The sequence below is a fragment of the Heteronotia binoei genome, chromosome 6 (assembly GCF_032191835.1).
Source record: "Heteronotia binoei isolate CCM8104 ecotype False Entrance Well chromosome 6, APGP_CSIRO_Hbin_v1, whole genome shotgun sequence".
Taxonomy (NCBI): Eukaryota; Metazoa; Chordata; class Lepidosauria; order Squamata; family Gekkonidae; genus Heteronotia; species Heteronotia binoei.
The window spans coordinates 8019912-8040993 of NC_083228.1; the positions used below are offsets into that span (position 1 = coordinate 8019912).

The 21082-nt window shown below is 51.9% G+C and overlaps 1 protein-coding gene across 1 annotated transcript; it reads right to left on the reverse strand.

The window, feature by feature from the left end:
• Nucleotides 1-1010: 1010 nt before the first annotated feature.
• Nucleotides 1011-15401, reverse strand: GDF10 (growth differentiation factor 10). The gene is made up of 3 exons (XM_060240975.1): nucleotides 15314-15401; nucleotides 7752-8647; nucleotides 1011-1219 (listed from the first exon to the last, which is right to left on the reverse strand). The coding sequence occupies exons 1-3, from the start codon at nucleotides 15399-15401 to the stop codon at nucleotides 1028-1030; spliced, it is 1176 nt and encodes a 391-aa protein (XP_060096958.1). The 3' UTR covers nucleotides 1011-1027.
• Between the last annotated feature and the right edge of the window lie 5681 nt (nucleotides 15402-21082).

Here is a 21082-nt window from a genome sequence, read left to right on the forward strand (position 1 = left end):
GGAAGGAAGGAAGGAAGGAAGGAAGGAAGGAAGGAAGGAAGGAAGGAAGGAAAATAGTAGAGGAGGGAGAAGTGGAAAGAACGCAACTTTAGCTTTAAATGCATTCTCCAAGCTACTGGCTAGCTTGGCTTGGAGGAGTGACTGAAAGAGAGAACTGCCTTCTCCAAGCTGGCCAATGGGGCTTCGAGAGCCACCCAATATGTGTGAAAGAGCCAAGTGTGGATCCTGAGCAGCAGTTTGGCCCCCCCTGCCCTGGTTAACTTGATCATGGGCCAATAGCGAATACCATCCGGTTTAGGAAGGTCCTGTGAAAAGGCTCATATGCAATGCACTGGAAGAAAACATATGCACGGAACCCTTGAGTATAACTTCGTCAATAAGAACACGGGATTTCAGGTTCTCCTGCATCAAAACGGACTCTCCGGACCAAAGGAAGCCCACTTAGGAGGACGCCCTGCTGCCCTGCCCACTTCCAATCTTGGGAGAAGTGTTTGCTTAAATGTATCTCTTATAAAAGCCCAATTCGACATGACATCAGGAGGTCTGTGAACACATCTCCTCTGTTTATAAAAGAATAAATTTCAGCCACAGGGACTCCACATTTGGAGGGGGAGGGTGGAGTTTAACCCCTTCCCACCATGCAATTCTGACGATTTCCATTGTTCCTCTGGAGCTGCCGTTTGCCCTGCTGGGGGAAGAGAGGAGCACCATGTGGGTGAGGTGACCCTACTCCTCCCATGTCTAGCTTGACCAGCAGTTGTTAGGTTACGGGGACACTCCGCTATATATAGAAGATTCCACTACGGTTCTAATCTCCTCTCAGCTACACAAGTTAAGAATCTGAAAGTGCCAAAAAGAGGGCGGGGGAAACATATCTCACTGCTTCCGAGCCTCATCTGGAAATGAGGAATTCAATGGGCCAAGAACTCCCATTTGCAGCCAAACCAGACCATGAATTTTGGCTTCATTCCATACCGCGCGCGCGTGAGTGTGTGTGTGTGTGTGTGAGAGAGAGAGATGAAGCAGTCTATCGGCAGGCACAGCTGTCCGCAGACATATTAGGGTAGACCTTCAACACAATGCTGTAGCTCTGGTCAAGGAAGAGAACGCTGAGGGAGTTCATTGCGTCGGGGACACAGGCAGGCTCTGGTATGCCCGGAATGATCCCGACGGCTCGCACAATGCTCTGGAGCGTGGCGTGGTTCGATGGCCGCACGATCTGGAAGAGAGACGGAAATCATTACTGCTTCTTGGCAAAGAAGAGCTGTTTTCCCAGAAGAGTTTGGGAGGCCTGAGAGGAGAGAGAGGCTTTATTTATGTATTACTTATTTATTACTTTAAATTTCTATCCCGCCCTCTCCGCAAGCGGACTCAGTGAGTAGGTGAAGGCGAAAGGCCTTGCTCTAAGTCTTCTTCCAGGTAGAGATGTACTTTTTTTCTGGAGGGACACAGTGGAATGAAGTTCTGGAACCTCTTCCTGGAAACAGAATTCTTTAAAAATGTTTAAAAGCTCATGAGGGGCATCCGTGTGTTTCTCCTTCGTTTCCTTCTTGAGAGTTCTGGCACCTCTTTTTCCAGTCAAAAAAGCCCTGCAACACTGCCAGTGCCTCCTCAGCACACCACAACAGGAGGTTTCTACCTTCAGCTGCTGTTGCTGGCACGGATCTGCCCCAAATTTCTCGGCCTGCTCTTCTCCCCGCCACCATCCCTTTGGTCTGTTCCTTTATTCCTTAGAGCAGGCAAACTTGGGTTTTTTACAATCAACAAGTATACATTTTATGATGTATAATACAGTATCATATGAAGCCGCCTTATACTGAATCAGACCCTCGGTCCCTCAAAGTCAGTATTGCCTTCTCAGACTGGCAGCGGCTCTCCAGGGTCTCAAGCTGAGGTTTTTCATGCCTACTTGCCTGGACCCTTTTTAGTTGGAGATGCCGGGGATTGAACCTGGGACCTTCTGCTTACCAAGCAGATGCTCTACCACTGAGCCACCGTCCCTCCCAATGGAGGACAACCATTTGCCCAGTAGTCAAGCCAGTCATATATGGACATATGAAGCTGCCTTCTACTGAATCAGACCCTCGGTCCATCAAAGTCAGTCTTGTCTACTCAAACTGGCAGCGGCTCTCCAGGGTCTCCAGCTGAGGTTTTTCACGCCTACTTGCCTGGACTTTTTTTAGTTGGAGATGCCGGGGACTGAACCTGGAACCTTCTGCTTACCAAGCAGATGATCTACCACTGAGCCATCATCCCTCCCCAAACTTTATCAAACTTTTAGATAAAAAGTCTTCAGAAGAGTATAATGCAGCATTCTAGATGCTGAAATATTGCTAGTAGGATACTACTAGAGGATACTACTAGAGGAAGTAAGCTATAGGGAGCCAAATCCAAAATGAATTATAAAGAAGTTATTACTAAAAAGAAAGGGGCTACTAAACCAATTAGAATCACTATTTTAAAAAACCCTTTAAAAAAACCCATGCATCGAGAAGTGGGAATTAAAAAATTAGCAAGAATATTTTTCAGAAATGTAACCATGAGTGGTATGTACTGTTGGATGGAAGAAATTCATTTTCTGCCCTGTAATTTAACAGGGCCCATGTGGAAATAAATTTATTGTATGCTTTTGCTGAACAGGAATGAGTGATGTACAATGGTTGAGATCTTATGCAATATAAACTGAGAGCCAGTTTGGCGTAGTGGTTAAGTGTGCAGACTTATCTGGGAAAACCGGGTTTGATTCCCCACTCCTCCACTTGCAGCTGCTGGAATGGCCTTGGGTCAGCCAGAGCTCTCTTATGTGGGAGAACCGGGTTTGATTCCCCACCCCTCCACTTGCAGCTGCTGGAATGGCCTTGGGTCAGCCAGAGCTCTCTTATCTGGGAGAACCGGGTTTGATTCCCCACTCCTCCACTTGCAGCTGCTGGAATGGCCTTGGGTCAGCCATAGCTCTCTTATGTGGGAGAACCGGGTTTGATTCCCCACTCCTCCACTTGCACCTGCTGGAATCGCCTTGGGTCAGCCAGAGCTCTCTTATCTGGGAGAACCGGGTTTGATTCCCCACTCCTCCACTTGCGGCTGCTGGAATGGCCTTGGGTCAGCCATAGCTCTCTTATGTGGGAGAACCGGGTTTGATTCCCCACTCCTCCACTTGCAGATGCTGGAATGGCCTTGGGTCAGCCATAGCTCTCTTATGTGGGAGAACCGGGTTTGATTCCCCACTCCTCCACTTGCAGCTGCTGGAATGACCTTGGGTCAGCCATAGCTCTCTTATGTGGGAGAACCGGGTTTGATTCCCCACTCCTCCACTTGCAGCTGCTGGAATGGCCTTGGGTCAGCCAGAGCTCTCTTATGTGGGGGAACCGGGTTTGATTCCCCACTCCTCCACTTGCAGCTGCTGGAATGGCCTTGGGTCAGCCAGAGCTCTCTTATCTGGGAGAACTGGGTTTGATTCCCCACTCCTCCACTTGCAGCTGCTGGAATGGCCTTGGGTCAGCCATAGCTCTCTTATCTGGGAAAACCTGGTTTGATTCCCCACTCCTTCACTTGCAGCTGCTGGACTGGCCTTGGGTCAGCCATAGCTCTCTTATCTGGGAGAACCTGGTTTGATTCCCTACTCCTCCACCTGCAGCTGCTGGAATGGCCTTGGGTCAGCCAGAACTCTCTTATCTGGGAGAACCGGGTTTGATTCCCCACTCCTCCACTTGCAGCTGCTGGAATGGCCTTGGGTCAGCCAGAGCTCTCTTATGTGGGGGAACCGGGTTTGATTCCCCACTCCTCCACTTGCAGCTGCTGGAATGGCCTTGGGTCAGCCAGAGCTATTGCAGAGTTATCCTTGAAAGCCCTCTCAGCCCCACCCACCTCACAGGGTGTCTGTTGTGGGGGAGGAAGATAAAGGAGATTGTGAGCCGTTCTGAGACTCTGAGATTCAGAGTGGAGGCTGGGATATAACTCCGATATCTTCTGATACCATATTTTATCGTGCCAGACTTGCAAGGTAGATTCCCAGGCTGCTGCAATAGGAAGACAAGCTGTTACTAGAAGAATACGAATTAATTTCTTAACTCGAGCAGGCAAACTTGAAAGTGTGCTCATTTTATGGTTTCAGTTTGTCATTTTTAGCTCTTTTAACTTTGGTTGTTACCTGCCCTGTGCCCGTTCGCGGGAAAGGGCGGAATACCAATTAAGAAATTTTTTGAGAGCTCACCCCCTCCAAATCTTGTCGGTTTCTAAGGTGGACTGAAACGACAGCAGCGACGGCGGCAGCCACTCTGCTATATTGCTCGGCTCGGCCCAGGAGCGAGCGGCTTCTTGCCAACGTTTGACACGTATAATGAGCTGTCTTCCGTACAATTACTTCTGTGGCTTCGTGGCATCCCTGACGACGTTTGACAGGGAACAAGCAATCAGTCGACCCAGGTGCCAGCCCCAAATTTAGAAGCAGAGAAATCTGGAGCCAAGGATGGTGTCTTAGGGGAGGGCCGGGGTATGACACTTCACCGTCCCAGGTTTATTTTTTAAAAACTTCCCGTTTTGCCCTTTGAGCGTTGCGTTCACACTCTGTGCATCCCCAGGGGTTAAGCTCAAACTACCTTTACTGGTCAAAAGGCTGATGAATCAGGCTTTCTTGCTTCTAAATTGTAAGATGGGAGAAGAGCTATATCTCAGTATAGATGCAGACCACAAAGACGAAGGGGAACTGGGGCACGTGAAGGCGGAGATCACGCAAGCTTGGAAGGTCACCAAAGAATAGACTAGGCTCCTTTTCTATTCTCAGAAGTAAATTCAAGCAGCAGCTCCTTCACTGAGACCCTATGAAATTCCCCTTCCTGTGGTTTTCAAGGCAAGAGATCATAGAAACATAGAGTTGAAATGGACCTCCAGGGTCATCTAGTCCAACCCCCTGCACAATGCAGGAAACTCACAAATACCTCCCCCTAAATTCACAGGATCTTCATTGCTACCGTATCAGATGGTCATCTAGCCTCTGTTTAAAAACCTCCAAGGAAGGAGAGCCCACCACCTCCCGAGGAAGCCTGTTCCACTGAGGAACCGCTCTAACGGTCAGGAAGTTCTTCCTAATATTGAGCCGGAAATTATTTTGATTTAATTTCAACTTATTGATTCTGGTCCTACCTTCTGGGGCCACAGAAAACAATTCCACACCCTCCTCTATATGACACCTCTCAGCCGCCTCCTCTCCAGGCTAAACATCCCCAGCTCCCTCAACGTTTCCTCATAGGACTTGGTCTCCAGACCGCTCACCATCTCCGTTGCCCTCCTCTGGACCCATTCCAGCTTGTTTTATGTTTGCCATAACTTGTGAACATGGCTATAAATGTAATAAATGTGAAGCACAAACACTGGATGAGGGATGCTCTTTTGGGAAATAGCGTGTGCGAAAGAGATCTTGGGGTATGAGAGGACTGTAAACTAAATATGAGCAGTCAGTGTGATGCTGTGGCCAAAAAGGCAAATTCCATCCGGGGTTGTATCAAAAATTGCGTCAAAATTCCAGGAGGTCATAGCTCTGCTGTCTACCGCCTTGGTCAGGCCACACCTGGAATCCTGTGTGCCATTCTGGAGGCCTCACTTCAAAAAAGATGTGGACACAATCGAACGGGTGCAGAAGAGAGCAACGAGGATGTTCAAAGGCCCGGAGGAAGCACCCTGTGAGGAAAGGCTGAGGGCCTTGGGAATGTTCAGTCTGGAGAAAAGGAGACTGAGGGGGGACATGAGTGCTCTCTTGAAATATTGGAAAGGCTGTCTTTTAGAGGAGGGCAAGGAGCTGCTCCACCCGGCAGCCGAGGAGAGGACCTGAAGCAACGGGCTCAAATTACAAGCAGAAAAGTACCATCTGGATATTAGGGAGGGGGGGCGGAATTTTACAGTCAGAGTAATTCAGAGGTGGAACCAGCTGCCTAGGAAGGTGATGAGCTCCCCTTTCATTGGCAGTCTTCAAAACACGGCTGGATGGTTTGTTGGAGACGCTTTAGGCTGATCCTGCACGGAGCAGGGGGTTGGACTAGACGGTCTGTACGGCCCCTTCCAACTCTAGGATTCCAAATGTCTGCACGGTGGTCAACCATCCAAGTAGTGATCATGGTGCATTATACTTCTCTTTCAAGCTCCGATAAGATTGGGGTAAGTTTGGGTTATTATGGCTGCTAATCTGGGCTTCTCTACGTGGTCCATGTCCACTAAAATGGGAGTTGTCCGGCCAATTTCAGGGGAAGAAGAAGCTCCATCCTTGGGGCAAAGTGCTCGGCCATCTCAGGGCCTCGGAAGGAGACAAGGAGGTGTCTGCCCAGATGGTAGAGGAAGATAAGAAGGGCACAAACGGAGCCTGAACAACCAACCTAGAACCAAATTTCTGCTTAACTCAGAGCTAAGGATCTAAGGCAGGGTGTCAAAATCACGAGGGCCAGATCTGACATAAATGAGATCTTGTTGGGCTGGGTCATGTGTGTTCCTATTTAAGATTATGTAGCAGAGAGATAGAAACTTTACAAATGACACAGACAAACACAATTAAAGATTTTTTTTTTTTAAAAAAACAACCTTAAAATAAAACATGCTTAAAATATTAGCACTTGTAGGTCTTAAAGGTGCTTTCTTAGTAGTTCTCCCATGAGATCCACGGAACTGGGCAATGGAAGCTCTGGCTCTTTCCTTCCTTCCCCAGGGAACCAGGAGGGGGAGGAGCCTCAGCCAATAGAAGGAGGAGAGGCTTGGCTCAGTAGCTCTGCTGTGCGATTGAGAGAGCCTGCTCTGCCTCCCCCCCCTTCCTCCTCAAGGGAAGAGCCTCAGCCAATGGGGAAAACAGAGGCTTTGCTCTGTAGCTCCTGTGCGATTGAGCAAGCCTGGCGAAACAAGCTGTGATGTAGAAGGAAGCAAGAGAGAAGGAGAAGGAAGCAGACGAGAGCCAGTTGCTCAGGGGGCTTATAAGAGCCCTCCAGGGGACTGATTTGGGCGCCGGTTTGACACCCCTGCTTAGGAGAAAGAATTCTCTCTAATGTGCCTTTTATTTCTCTTTTGCTCAAAGACTGTACCTGTGTTGTTCAACCGTAACCCTGTTCTACGTCACAAGAGCGACCTGCTAGGCCAGGCTAGCCTGATCTCATCAGAGCTTGGAAACTAAGCAGGGTTGGCCCTGGTGGGCACTTGGGGGGGAGACCACCAAGGAAGACTGGGGCTGCCACGCAGAGGAAGGCCACGAAAGACCACCTCTGCTCATCTCTTGCCTCGAAAGCCCCGTAGTCCTCAGCAGGGGTCATTTTGTAGAAAAAAAGGTGCAGGAGCTCAGTAGCGTAACTCATTTGCATATGCCCCAGGATCTGTGCACAGCGGAGAGAGAACTCCCCACTGCATGCAGACCTTGGCTGGAGGTTCAGGAGCTCTGCTCCTGTGAGCTCCTGCTGAATTCAAGCCCCGGCTACCATATTCCAATATTTCTGAGGGATGAGGACAATGTCTAAGCCTAGCACAAGGGTGCCAAACTCATTTGTTCCGAGGGCCGAATCGGACTTAAATGAGAGCTTGTTGGGCTGGGACATGTTGGGTCAGGCCGGGCCACGTGTGTACCTATTTAAGATTAGGTAGCAGAGATATAAACTTTATAAAGGACACAGGCAGATGACAGCCAGTTGCTCGGGGGCCTGATAGGAGCCCTCTGGGGGCCTGATTCAGCCCTCAGGCCACACGTTTGACACCCCTGGCCTAGCACAAAATCTACTTACACATCCTACCTTGGGCATTGGGAACTTGCAGCTCCCTGCGCAGTAATAGGCGTCAAAAGATTTCGGAGCGAGAACCCATTCATTCCAGCCGATATCAGCAAAGTCCACTTTCATGTATCTTCTGGAGCAAACTGTCGGTTCCGTCCACTGCTGCCGCTGAGCTTCCCTCATGGTCTTTTCATCAAAATTGAGCACCTGAGACTCGGGAAGCGCCTCGGCGTGCTCCTGCCCTTTCCCCTTCCGGTCTCTGTGCGAGGCTTTGGATTTGAGGGACTTGTATGTGGTTCTCCATAAGTCCTGTTCACGATACTCGTTCCCGTTATCCACAGTCCCCGGCAACTCGTTGTTCTGGACAGATACAGAGAGGTGCACGCCCCTCTTCGTACGGGTGTTTGTAGAAGCATTGAGCAAAAGGCTCTCGGCGGAAGGGAACGGGTCGTACCTCTGGAGGGAAAGGGCCAAACTGTTGGGCTCGGCTATCGCTAAGTCATCAGCATAGACCAGGATGTACGGCCAGTGGGAGGCGGGTTCCTCAGAGACGCTGTGGTACTTCCTCCCCACGTCAAGCTCAGCACACAGAAGCTTCCCAAACTGCCTCGAACGTTTGATGGCGTGTGAGATGTCCTTCGCCAGCCAGGCCTCCTGCCGGTGAGGGAATATGGCAACTTTCTCCTTGAGTTGCCCGTAGGCCGAATTCTCTCCGAAACTGTGGAAGACCACGTTGAGCCACGACACCGGTGGCGAGTGGAGAAGGTGGCAGGCTGAGTTCTCTGAGCATCTGCAAAGGGCCCTGTGATGCTGGCCGCATTTTTCAGAAAAGAAGTGGAAGGTGGCCGCCAGAATCAACTCTGAGTCTTGCAGAGATGTCAGGTTGAAGCAGTACAGGCGCTTTCGACCTAGAATTTCTGTCAAAAAATACATGGGTTTAAAGAAACATATAAAAAAGGTAAAGGTAGTTCCCAGTGCAAGCACCAGTGGTTTCCAACTCTGGGGTGACGTCGCATCGTGAGGTTTTCACGGCAGACTTTTTACGGGGTGGTTTGCCATTGCCTTCCCCAGTCATCTACACTTTCCCCCCAGCAAGCTAGGATGGAAGGCTGAGTCAACCTCGAGCCGGCTACCTGAACCCAGCTTCCACCGGGATCAAACTCAGGTCGTGAGCAGAAAGCTCAGACTGCAGTACTGCAGCTTTACCACTCTGCGCCACGGGGCTGTTAAAGAAACATATACGTTCAAACTAATCTCGCAACGAATCTCATTCTATCGCATTTGATTCTCCATTCTCATCCAACATCTCTAGTCTCCAATTTCTCCTTAAATTATCTCATGATCTTCTTGAAGAATCTACCCCATGAATCTTCTTGAACAGGGGTGTCAAACATGTGGCTCAGGGGCCGAATCAGGCCCTCAGAGGGCTTCTATCAGGCCCCTGAGCAACTGGCTGTCATCTGCTTCCTTCTCTCTCTCTCTTGCTTCCTTCTGGATCACAGCTTGCTTTGCCAGGCTTGCTCAATCGCACAGGAGCTGCAGAGCAAAACCTCTATTTTCTCCATTGGCTGAGGCTCCTCCCATGGGGAGGAAGGGGGGAGGAATAGCTTGCTTTGCCAGGCTCTCTCAATTGCACAGCAGAGCTACTGAGCAAAACCTCCCTTCCTTCTATTGGATGAGGCTCCTCCCTCTCCTGGCTCCCTGGGGAAGGAAGGAAAGAGCCAGAGCTTCCTTTGCCCAGTTCTGTGGATCCCATAGGAGGGATACAAAGAAAGCACCTTTAAGACCAGCAAGTGCTAATGTTTTAAGGATTTTTTTTTTAAAAAATTGTGTTTGCCAGTGTCCTTTATAAAGTTTATATCTCTGCTACCTAATCTTAAATAGGTACACACATGGCTCGGCCCAACAAGGTCTCATTTAAGTCAGATCCAGCCCTCATAACAAATGAGTTTGACACCCCTGAGAAGGTAATCTACCCCAGAGATCCCCAACCTTTTTTGCACCAGGGACCGGTTTTGTGGAAGACAATTCTTCCATGGACCGGGGGCGGGGGGATGGTTTTGGAATGATACAATTGTGTACTTTATTTCTATTAGTTTGGTGTGGTGGTTAAGTGTGCAGACTCTTATCTGAGAGGACCTGGTTTGATTCCCCACTCCTCCTCCACTTGCAGCTGCTGGAATGGCCTTGGGTCAGCCAGAGCTCTTGCAGAGTTGTCCTTGAAAGGGCAGCTTCTGTGAGAGCTCTCTCAGCCCCACCCACCTCACAGGGTGTTTGTTGTGGGGGAGGAAGATAAAGGAGATTGTGAGCTGCTCTGAGATTCAGAGTGGAGGGTGGGATATATATAAGAGAGCCAGTTTGGTGTAGTTGTGAAGTGCAAGGGCTCTTATCTTGGAGAACCGGGTTTGATTCCCTACTCCTCCACTTTCACCTGCTGGAATGGCCTTGGATCAGCCACAGCTCTCGCAGAAGTTGTCCTTGAAAGGGCAGCTTCTGGGAGAGCTCTCTCAGCCCCACCCACCTCACAGGGTGTCTGTTGTGGAGGAAGAAGATAAAGGAGATTGTGAGCTGCTCTGAGACTCTTCGGAATGGAGGGCGGGATATAAATCCAATATCTTCATCTACCTCACAGGGTGTCTGTTGTGGGGGGGGGGGGGGAGGAAAGGAGATTGTGAGCCACTCTGAGACTCTTTGGAGTGGAGGGAGGGATATAAATCCAATATCTTCATCTACTTCACAGGGTGTCTGTTATGGGGGAGGAAGGGAAAGGAGATTGTGAGCCACTCTGAGATTCGGAGTGGAGGGCGGGATATAAATCCAATCTCTTCATCTACCTCACAGGGTGTCTGTTGTGGGGGAGGAAGGGAAAGGAGATTGTGAGCCGCTCTGAGACTCTGAGATTCGGAGTGGAGGGCGGGATATAAATCCAATGTTGCATTACTACTACTACTACATTGTAATGTATAATAAAATAATTATACAACTCACGGCCCGGTTGCTAGCAGGTGACGGACCGGTACTGGTCGACGGTCAGGGGTTGGAGACCCCTGATCTACCCCATGAAGACCAGAAGGGCTACTGTCCCTTCAAACAGAACAAAAAGCCCGGTTGCTTTGAAATATCTGAAATGAGGCGTAAGGAGATGTCTCTCAACAAGAGCGCTCACATCTTCTGGCAGGGCAGAAGGCAAGCCCCCATTTTAGTGCAAAAACCTACTAGCAATCCCCGGGCCGAGGGAGGCGAGATTGAAGGCTACCAGAGAAAGAGCCTTCTCTGTTGCGGCCCCGCACTGGTGGAACCAACTCCCAGAAGATGTTAGAGCCTTGCGGGACCTTGCCCAGTTCCGCAAGGCCTGCAAAACAACATTATTTCGAAAGGCCTTCAACCAAAGTACATAGATGCCTAGCACCACTGAATGTATGGCAGGAATTTTAGCACCGTAACTGCTGTTTCGAAATTGTATTAATCATCTCAAATTGTTTAAACCGTTTTAACTGAACTATTATTGTAATTGCTTTTAGCGTTGATACTATAATGTCGTCAGCCACCCTGAGCCTGCCTCGGCGGGGAGGGCGGGATAGAAATACAAAAAATAAATAAATGAATAAAATAAAAAGCACAACGAGGGTGTACTGGCTTGCGGCACCATGGACACCAACTTCTCCCCCACATGGAATCTCTGGCCCTTCCAGCAGTAGCCGTTCTCAGGCGAAGGATCGCTGCTTATAGTTTGCCCCCCCCCCATTAGACGGAGCTCATTAAACTAATTGGATAAGCTTTAGCATATTAATCAGCTGATTAAACCTCCATCAATTTACATGTGAATAAAAACAATATGTGAGAAGGGAAAGAACAAGACTATCTTTTACATCATGCAGATTGGGGTCTCCGTGAGTCCCCACAGAGCGGAGCAGGGACCCCTTTTTAAGACGGTACCTGCCTGCCACTTATGGTTACGGCCTTTAAAATCATTAACTCTTTTCCCCGCCCACAAAAAAAAATTGGACTGAATGGTCCATTGAATGTAATGAGACTTTCTTCCAAGTAAGTACACATAACTGAATGGTGTGAGGATGGTGTGGAATTGTTTTCTGTGGCCCCGGAAGGTAGGACCAGAACCAAGGGGTTGAAATTAAATCAAAAGAGTTTCCGGCTCAACATTAGGAAGAACGTCCCGGCCGTTAGAGTGGTTCCTCAGTGGAACAGGCTTCCTCCTTGGGAGGTGGTGGGCTCTCCTTCCTTGGAGGTTTTTCAACAGAGGCTAGATGGCCATCTGACTGCAATGAAGATCCTGTGAATTTAGGGGGAGGTATTTGTGAGTTTCCTGCATTGTGCAGGGGGTTGGACTAGATGACCCTGGAGGTCCCTTCCCACTTTATGATTCTATGACCGTTAGAGCGATTCCTCAGTGGAACAGGCTTCCTCCTTGGGAGGTGGTGGGCTCTCCTTCCTTGGAGGTTCTTCAACAGAGGCTAGATGGCATCTGACAGCAATGAAGATCCTGTGAATTCTGGGGGAAGTGTTTGTGAGTTTCCTGCATTGTGCAGGGGGTTGCACTAGATGCCCCTAGAGGTCCCTTCCAACTCTATGATTCTATACCACTCACATACTATTTCAATAGTATTTGGCATTGCCTCTAAAACAGCCTGGGGAGGGGTAGTTTCCAACTCTGGGGTGACATCGCATCATGACTTTTTACGGGGTGGTTTGCCCTTGCCTTCCCCAGTCCTCTACACTTTCCCCCCAGCAAGCTCCCCCCCCCACTCATTTTATCAACCTCAGAAGGATGGGAGGGCTGAGTCAACCTGGAGCCGGCTACCTGAACCCAGCTTCCGCCGGGATCGAACTCAGGTCGTGAGGAGAGAGCTCGGACTGCAGTACTGCAGCTTGACCACTCTGCACCACGGGGCTGTTTCACTGGGGTGGGGGGGGGTATTTATTTATTTCCATTTATAGTCAATCTTTCTCACTTAACCTGCTAGTAGAAAATAAATTGGGGGGGTGGGCATCCCCCTGGCATCCTTCTCCATTCCCAAACTGCCCTGTCTGTGCCAGAGTGGGTTGGATTGAGTCAGTTCTGGGTTGGGAAAATACCTGGAGATTTGAAGGTTGAAACTTGAGGAGGGTGGGGTTGAAGGAGGGATTTCAGGGGGCTGTAATGCCACAGAGCCCCCCCTTCCCAAGCACTCATCTTCTCCAGGCGAATCAGTCCCTGTTGGCTGAAGGTGAGTTGTAATCCCAGGAGATCTTCAGGCCCCACCTGGAATTTAGCGACCCCAGGAGACTGGAGGCGGCGGCGGGATGGACAGACTGCCTGGCTTGGATTTACTCCTCTGACAGGAGACCTCTTTGCCTGAAGGATTTACTTATTTATTTCGGACATTTCTATGCCGCTTCTTGTCCTTCTCAAGGCATCTTCCTTTTCAAAATCACAAAATCAAAACACAAGCCACTGGGCACAAGCTGCAGGAAAACTACAGGGGAAACCCAAAGCAGGCAGCTGAAGTAGGCAGAGCTAAAGCAGCGATGGATGGATGGATGGATGGGAGGGAGGGAGGGAGGGAGGGAGGGAGGGAGGGAGGAAGGAAGGAAGGAAGGAAGGAAGGAAGGAAGGAAGGAAGGAAGGAAGGAAGGAAGGAAGGAAGGAAGGAAGGAAGGAAGGAAAATACATGGGGACGTCAGCAGCCTTGATGTCAGCTGCAATCCCGTGTGATTTCCCAGAGTGTCCCTGGAGGTTAGCAACCTCATGATGGAGGTCAGCTGCAGATGGGTTGGCTCTAAGGCAGCTGCCCCCCCCCCTTCAGTCCCATACTGGAACAGGCCCAGGGCCTGGCAAGTCACATGTTCTCTGGGACTGCTGGAGACTTTCACATCTGCCTGGGCAGGCCCTAAGTCAGGGTTGGCTAAATTGTGGCTCTTTTGCACCTATTGTGTGGCTCTCAAAGCCCCCCCACTGCCTCACTGCTTGACTTGGGAGAAAACATTTCTCTTTAAATCACTTCTCCAAGCCTAGCAGCTTGGAGAATGCATTTAAAGTTGCTTTCTTTGCACCACTCTCTCCTCTTTCTGTCTGTCTGTCTATCTATCTCTCATACAGCCCCCGTGGCGCAGAGTGGTCAAGCTGCAGTACAGCAGTCTGAGCTCCCTGCTCACGACCTGAGTTCAATCCCAGCGGAAGCTGGCTCAGGTAGCCGGCTCGAGGCTGACTCAGCCTTCCATCCTTCCGAGGTCAGCAAAATGTGTCGACAGCTTGCAGGGGGGAAGTGTAGATGACCGGGGAAGGCAATGGCAAACCACCCCGTAAAAAGTCTGCCGTGAAAACGTTGTGAAAGCAATGACACCCCAGAGTCGGAAACGACTGGTGCTTGCACAGGGGACCTTTCCTTTACCATCCATCCATCCATCCATCCATCCATCCATCCATCCATCCATCCATCCATCCATCCATCCATCCTCCCTGCCTCCCTGTCCTGTGGCTCTCTAACATCTGATGTTTTGTGTCTTGTTCAGGCCTCGGATTCAGCAGGAGCTCCCAGGAGTGCAGTTCCTGAACCTTTCTGAGAGTTCACCTCCCCCCCCCCACCTTGTCCATTGAATAGTAGCTGCATAAGAACATAAGAGCACTGGTGTGCGATCACTGGCGGATCAGGGCCTCCGTCTGTCTCCTTTTTATTTCTCTCCCCCCCCCCCTCCCCGCAAAGCTCAAAGTGTCCTAGGTGTGCCCCCGACCCAACGCTGTAATAGGCCGAGCCGTTTCTAACCTTTTCTAAAATTGCACCCTGGGAAGTGCCCATCGGGGAGGGACGGTGGCTCAGTGGTAGAGCATCTGCTTGGGAAGCAGAAGGTCCCAGGTTCAATCCCTGACATCTCCAAAAAAAAGGCTCCAGGCAAATAGGTGTGAAAAACCTCAGCTGGAGACCCTGGAGAGCTGCTGCCCGTCTGAGAAGACAATAGTGACTTTGATGGACCGAGGCTCTGATTCAGTAGAAGGCAGCTTCATAGGCTCATATGTTCAAGAGAAGCCATGCTGGATCAGGCCAATGGCCCATCCAGTCCAACACTGTGTGTCACACAGGGGCCAATATACACACCCATGTACATACACACACACACACACACACACACCCATGTACACACACACACACACACACCCATGTACATACACACACACACACACACACATATACTGTGGCTAATAGCAGCTGCATAACAGTCCCTGGATGAGCTCCGCCCATGCAGTCCAACACTCTGTGTCACACAGGGGCCAATATACACACCCATGTACACACACACACACACACACACACACATACTGTGACTAATAGCAGCTGCTTAACAGTCCCTGGATGAGCTCCGCCACCTATTTTTCTACAAAACGACCTCTGGTCTGGGGACTCTTATGAGAAGCAAGTCTGGCCCTCAGCAGTGGGGTGGTGGTGGGAGCTGGGCTCGGCCGGCCCGGCTCCACCGCGCATCGCCCACGTGCGCCTCCTCCGTCGCCCCGGACTTTCCTCGCAGCAAGCAGGCAGCGGGGCCGGGGAAGCGCCGTGGGGCTGAGCAGCAGCAGCAGCAGCAGCACTTACCGCGCCTGGCGGGGAAGCCGCGCACCGTGTTGGCTCCGGCCGGCAGGCGGCCTCCTCCCCGACGGGAGCGCGCGTAGAGGGCCCGCATGTGCCCCGCCAGCCCGCCCTCCTCCGCCGCCGCCGCCGCCACGGGCCACAGCAGCAGGCAGCAGCAGCAGCAGGCCAGCCGAGCCGCAGCCATCGGGGCGCCGCGCATCGCCCACCGCCGCCAGCCAGCCGCCTGCGCCTCCCTCCCCCGACGGTGGCGGCGCGCACAGGAGCCCCAAACAGGCGGGCAGGAGGGCGGGCAGGGGCGGGGCGGGCTGGCTGGCTGCAGCCTAGGGTTGCCAATCCCCAGGTGGGGGCAGGGGATCCCCCGGTTTGGAGACCCTCCCCCTGCTTCAGGGTCGTCAGAAAGCGGGGGGGGGGGGGGAGGGGAGGGAAATGTCTGCTGGGAACTCTATTATTCCCTAGGGAGATTTATTCCCATAGAAAATCATGGAGAATTGATCCATGGGTATCTGGGGCTCTGGGGGGGGGCTGTTTTTTGGGGTAGAGGCACCAAATTTTCAGTATAGCATCTAGTGCCTCTCCCCAAAATACCCACCGAGTTTCAAAAAGATTGGACCAGGGGGTCAAATCCTATGAGCCCCAAAAGAAGGTGCCCCTATCCTTCATGATTTCCTATGGAAGGAAGGCATTGAAAAGGTGGGCGGTCCCTTTAAATGTGATGGCCAGAACTCCCTTTGGAGTTCAATGATGCTTGTCACAGCCTTGATCTTGGCTCCACCCCTAATGTCTCCTGGCTCCACCCCCAAAGTCCCCAGATATTTCTTGAATTGGACTTGGCAACCCTACTGCAGCCCCGACGGCTAGGCGCGGGCCCTGGCAGGAGGGGCTGTGGCGCCACCTCGACGACTGCCTGGCCACCCGTCGTCCTCCATCCCCCCCTCGGCTGAGTGCGGCGCTCGGAGCCAGGGTCGCCAAGTTCAAGGAATACCTGGAGCCTTTGGGGGTGGAGCCAGGAGCAAGGGGGTGGCAAGCACGACGGAAGGAAGGCAGTTCTGGCCGTCGCGTTTGAAGGGACCGCGCTCCTTTGAAAGGCCGTCTTCTCCACTGGAAGTAGTGAAGGCGCGGGGCACCTTCTTTGGAGGCTCGTTGAATTGGGCCCCCTGGTCCAATCCTTTTGAAACTTGGAGGGTGTTTTGAGGGGAGGTGTTGGATGCTGTGCTGCAAATTTGGAGCCTCTGCCTCGAAATCAGCCTCTCCCCCAGAGCCCCAGTTAACCACAGATCAAGTTTCCATTAGATCCTATGGGGCTCGGTCTGCACAGAGAACAACGGAGTGCCCAGCAGGCCTTTCCTCAACTCCCCCCTCTTTCTGATGACCCTGAAAGGGGGGGCCTCCAAACCAGGGGATCCCCTGCCCCCACCTGTGGGTTGGCAACCCTACGCGGAGACGAAAAGGCAGGTTTGCTCGAGGGCTTGCAGAGGGAGGCAGAGGAGTCCCGGGCCGGCGTTGACTCCGACGGGAGCTGCTGCCGCCTCGAGCCCGCCCGGCGCCACAACCAGACGCCTCAAGGCACAGCCGGAGAGCAGACAGTCCCCCCCTCCACGCCCCGGGGCCAGAGCAGCTCCTTTTCCCCGACGGCCGCCTGGGGAATTTGGGCAACATGGGTGTAAGCTGGCGTTGCCAACCTCCCGGGGGGAGGGGGAGGTCTCTGGGAATCGCACCTGCTCTCCACAGGGCAAAGATCAGTTCCCCCCGGAGAACAGCCGCAGCTTCGGAAGGCAGACTCGACGGCATTGCACCCCACCGAAGCCCTGCCCTTCCCCAAACCCCCATCTTCTCCAGCCCTCGCTCCCAAATCTCCAGGTATTTCCCAACCGGGAGTTGGCATTCCACACTCTCCCCTCCCCGAACTCCACCCTGCCGAGGCTGTCCTCGGAAATCTCTGGCGATTTCCCCAGGCAGAGTTGGCAACCCTATTGCAGGGCTGATGGAAGATGGGACTCTGCCCATAACCTCACAAATGCTAGAGTTCCTGCTCTTAGAATATTTACAGCAATTCCGTGTCTTTCCCTTTTATGCAGTCTACTACCTGCCGCCCTGCAGTGGAAAACGACACTCTGGACCTGAGCAAGATACGTAGGATCAATTTGCTATTTTCTTTATCCCATACATTGTACAGATTTCTTTATCCCATACATTGTACATATCTATCTGATAGTGACGTGTAGTCCCCTTCTGCAGAGATCTAAATCTGCAGATTAGGGTCACAAAGACCGTAAATAGATTTTCCTGCAAATTTGGGGGAACCCCCCCCCCCAGATTTGCAGGAAGAAGAAGACTGCAGATTTATACCGCGCCCTTCTCTCTGAACCAGAGACTCAGAGCGACTTACAATCTCCTATATCTTATCCCCCCACAACAGACACCCTGTGAGGTGGGTGGGGCTGAGAGGGCTCTCCCAGCAGCTGCCCTTTCAAGGACAGAGTCTCAGAATGGCCTACAATCTCCTTTCCCTTCCTCCCCCACAACAGACACCCTGTGAGGTGGGTGGGGCTGAGAGGGCTCTCACGGCAGCTGCCCTTTCAAGGACAACTCTGCAAGAGCTATGGCTGACCCAAGGCCATTCCAGCAGCTGCAAGTGGAGGAGTGGGGAATCAAACCTGGTTCTCCTAGATAAGAATCCGCGCACTTAACCACTACACCAAACAGGAAAAAAACCCTGAAATATTAAAAAAAAAAAGGGTGGTTTAAATCCCCCCTCCTCAATAAAATTCCAAAGTGAGTTGTGAGGCCTGGAACAGGCTCAACAATTGTGTGTGTGTGGGGGGGGGGGCGGGTGGAATTTCCCCACTTGTAGTCTTGTAGGACCCCCACTTGTTTATAACATATTTGCCTTCTTGAAATTCGATATCCTCCGGGGTTTCTGAAGCCCCTTCCGCTTGTGTCTGTGGGGTTGCCCAGGTTTTCAGGATCCCATTAATTAATTGCTGCATATAAATCCTCCAGCACCTCCTTCAGGGCTCGTTTCCAGGGGAGCGTGCCCATGACCTCGGGATAATGCTCGGCCACCTTTTGTTTCTGGCTTTTTTGTCTGGGGAATCTTGGGGTCCTGTGAAAAGGAGGCAGAGCCAGCAGGAGGGTGGAACAACCGGTGTTCTTTTGGCCTCACGGGTCTATGAAAGTCTCCCCCGCCCCGCCCAGAGCCCCGGTTCAAAATGGCGGTGTTTGTATTGGGGCTGTAACCTGGACTAAAACCGGTGGGACCCCCTGACCCTGCGGGGTTGTTGGGGGAAACTGGCTGCGATTCCTTGCATGGTTTTATGGCCGCCCGGCTGGAGCCCGGAATGAATCTAAAGGACCGGCTTCGCTTCTGTGGCCAAGTGGAGTCAATAAAAACGTATTTGGGAGGGAATTGAAAGGAGCCGGGCAGGGGTCCCATTGTGCCCTTGTTCTGGATATGACCGATCGAGGGCATCGCTAAGGCATCTGCGAGCCGAGCTCTGCGAGATCTGCTCATGCAGAAGGATGCCGGCGGTGTGGAAATGCCGGCCAATTGGAGGCCTTGCCAGCTTCCTCCCCTCCACGAAAGGGCTGCTGAGAACACAGTGCAGAGGCAGGGCCCCCAAAAGAGAGACGGGTCTTCCAGGGGGGCTCTCCGGCTCCTGCTCGTAGCATCGCTCCATAAACAGGGCTTGCACTCGAACTGAAGTTAAGGGATGGGGAAGGACACCATGCTTCTCGTAGGCCTGCGCAAGAGCTGCCTAGGCGGAGGGACAAAAGTACTGGGGTTGTTCCTGAAACCACAGAAGAGGAAGAAGATGTTGGATTTGTACCCCGCCCTTCACTCTGAATCTCAGAGTGTCAGAGCAGCTCACAATCTCCTTTATCTTCTGCCCCCACAATAGAGGTGGGTGGGGCTGAGAGAGCTCTCCCAGAAGCTGCCCTTTCAAGGACAGCTCTGCCAGAGTTATGGTTGACCCAAGGCCATTCCAGCAAGTGCAAGTGGAGTGGGGATTCAAACCCGGTTCCCCCAGGGTAAACAGGATCCCACTGTAACAGGAGAGGAGGAAGAGGAGATTGCATTTATATCCCACCCTCCACCCTGAATCTCGAGTCTCAGAGTGGCTCACAATCTCCTTTACCTTCCTCTCCCACAACAGAGAGCCTGTGAAGTAGGTGGGGCTGAGAGAGCTCTCTCTTTTAAGGACAGCTCTGCAAGAGCTATGGCTGACCCAAGGCCATTCCAGCAGCTGCAAGTGGAGGAGTGGGGAAATCAAACCTGTTTTTCCCAGATAAGTGCACAACCACTACACCCAACCGGCTCTGGAGAGCAAGTTTGGTGTAGTGGTTAAGTGTGCGGACTCTTATCAGGGAGAACCGGGTTTGATTCCCCACTCCTCCTCCACTTGCACCTGCTGGCATGGCCTTGGGTCAGCCATAGCTCTGGCAGAGGTTGCCCTTAAAGGGCAGCTGCTGTGAGGGCCCTCTCAGCCCCACCCACCTCACAGGGTTTCTGTTGTGGGGGAGGAAGGGAAAGGAGATTGTGAGCCGCTCTTAGACTTCGGAGTGGAGGGCAGGATATAAATCCAATATCTTCATCTACCTCACAGGGTGTCTGTTGTGGGGGAGGAAGGGAAAGGAGATTGTGAGCCACTCTGAGACTCTTTGGAGTGGAGGGCGGGATATAAATCCAATATCTTCATCTACCTCACAGGGCGTCTGTTGTGGGGGAGGAAGGGAAAGGAGATGGTGAGCCGCTCTGAGACTCTTCGGAATGGAGGGCGGGATATAAATCCAATATCTTCATCTACCTGACAGGGTGTCTGTTGTGGGGGAGGAAAGGAAAGGAGATTGTGAGCCGCTCTGAGACTCTTCGGAGTGGAGGGCGGGATATAAATCCAATATCTTCATCTACCTCACAGGGTGTCTGTTGGGGGGGGGGAGGTAAAGGAGATGGTGAGCCGCTCTGAGACTCTTCGGAGTGGAGGGCGGGATATAAATCCAATACCTTCATCTACCTGACAGGGTGTCTGTTGTGGGGGAGGGAGGTAAAGGAGATGGTGAGCCGCTCTGAGACTCTTCGGAGTGGAGGGCGGGATATAAATCCAATATCTTCATCTACCTGACAGGGTGTCTGTTGTGGGGGAGGAAAGGAAAGGAGATTGTGAGCCGCTCTGAGACTCTTCGGAGTGGAGTGCGGGATATAAATCCAATATCTTCATCTACCTCACAGGGTGTCTGTTGGGGGGGGGGGAGGTAAAGGAGATTGTGAGCCGCTCTGAGACTCTTTGGAGTGGAGGGCGGGATATAAATCCAATATCTTCATCTACCTCACAGGGTGTCTGTTGGGGGGGGGGGAGGTAAAGGAGATTGTGAGCCGCTCTGAGACTCTTTGGAGTGGAGGGCGGGATATAAATCCAATATCTTCATCTACCTCACAGGGGGTCTGTTGTGGGGGGGGGGGAAGGTAAAGGAGATTGTGAGCCGCTCTGAGACTCTTTGGAGTGGAGGGCGGGATATAAATCCAATATCTTCATCTACCTCACAGGGTGTCTGTTGTGGGGTGGGGGGAAGGTAAAGGAGATTGTGAGCCGCTCTGAGACTCTTTGGAGTGGAGGGCGGGATATAAATCCAATATCTTCATCTACCTCACAGGGTGTCTGTTGTGGGGGAGGAAGGTAAAGGAGATTGTGAGCCCCTCTGAGACGCTTTGGAGTGGAGGGTAGGATATAAATCCAATATCTTCATCTACCTCACAGGGTGTCTGTTGTGGGGGAG

Coding starts and splice junctions, on each gene's coding strand:
- GDF10 (XM_060240975.1), bottom strand. CDS start 15,401: ATGCGGGCCCTCTACGCGCGCTCCCGTCGGGGAGGAGGCCGCCTGCCG. Junction 8,648..15,313: donor CGGCTTCCCCGCCAGGCGCG/GTAAGTGCTGCT, acceptor ATTTTTTGACAG/AAATTCTAGGTCGAAAGCGC. Junction 1,220..7,751: donor GCAAGTTCCCAATGCCCAAG/GTAGGATGTGTA, acceptor TCTCTCTTCCAG/ATCGTGCGGCCATCGAACCA.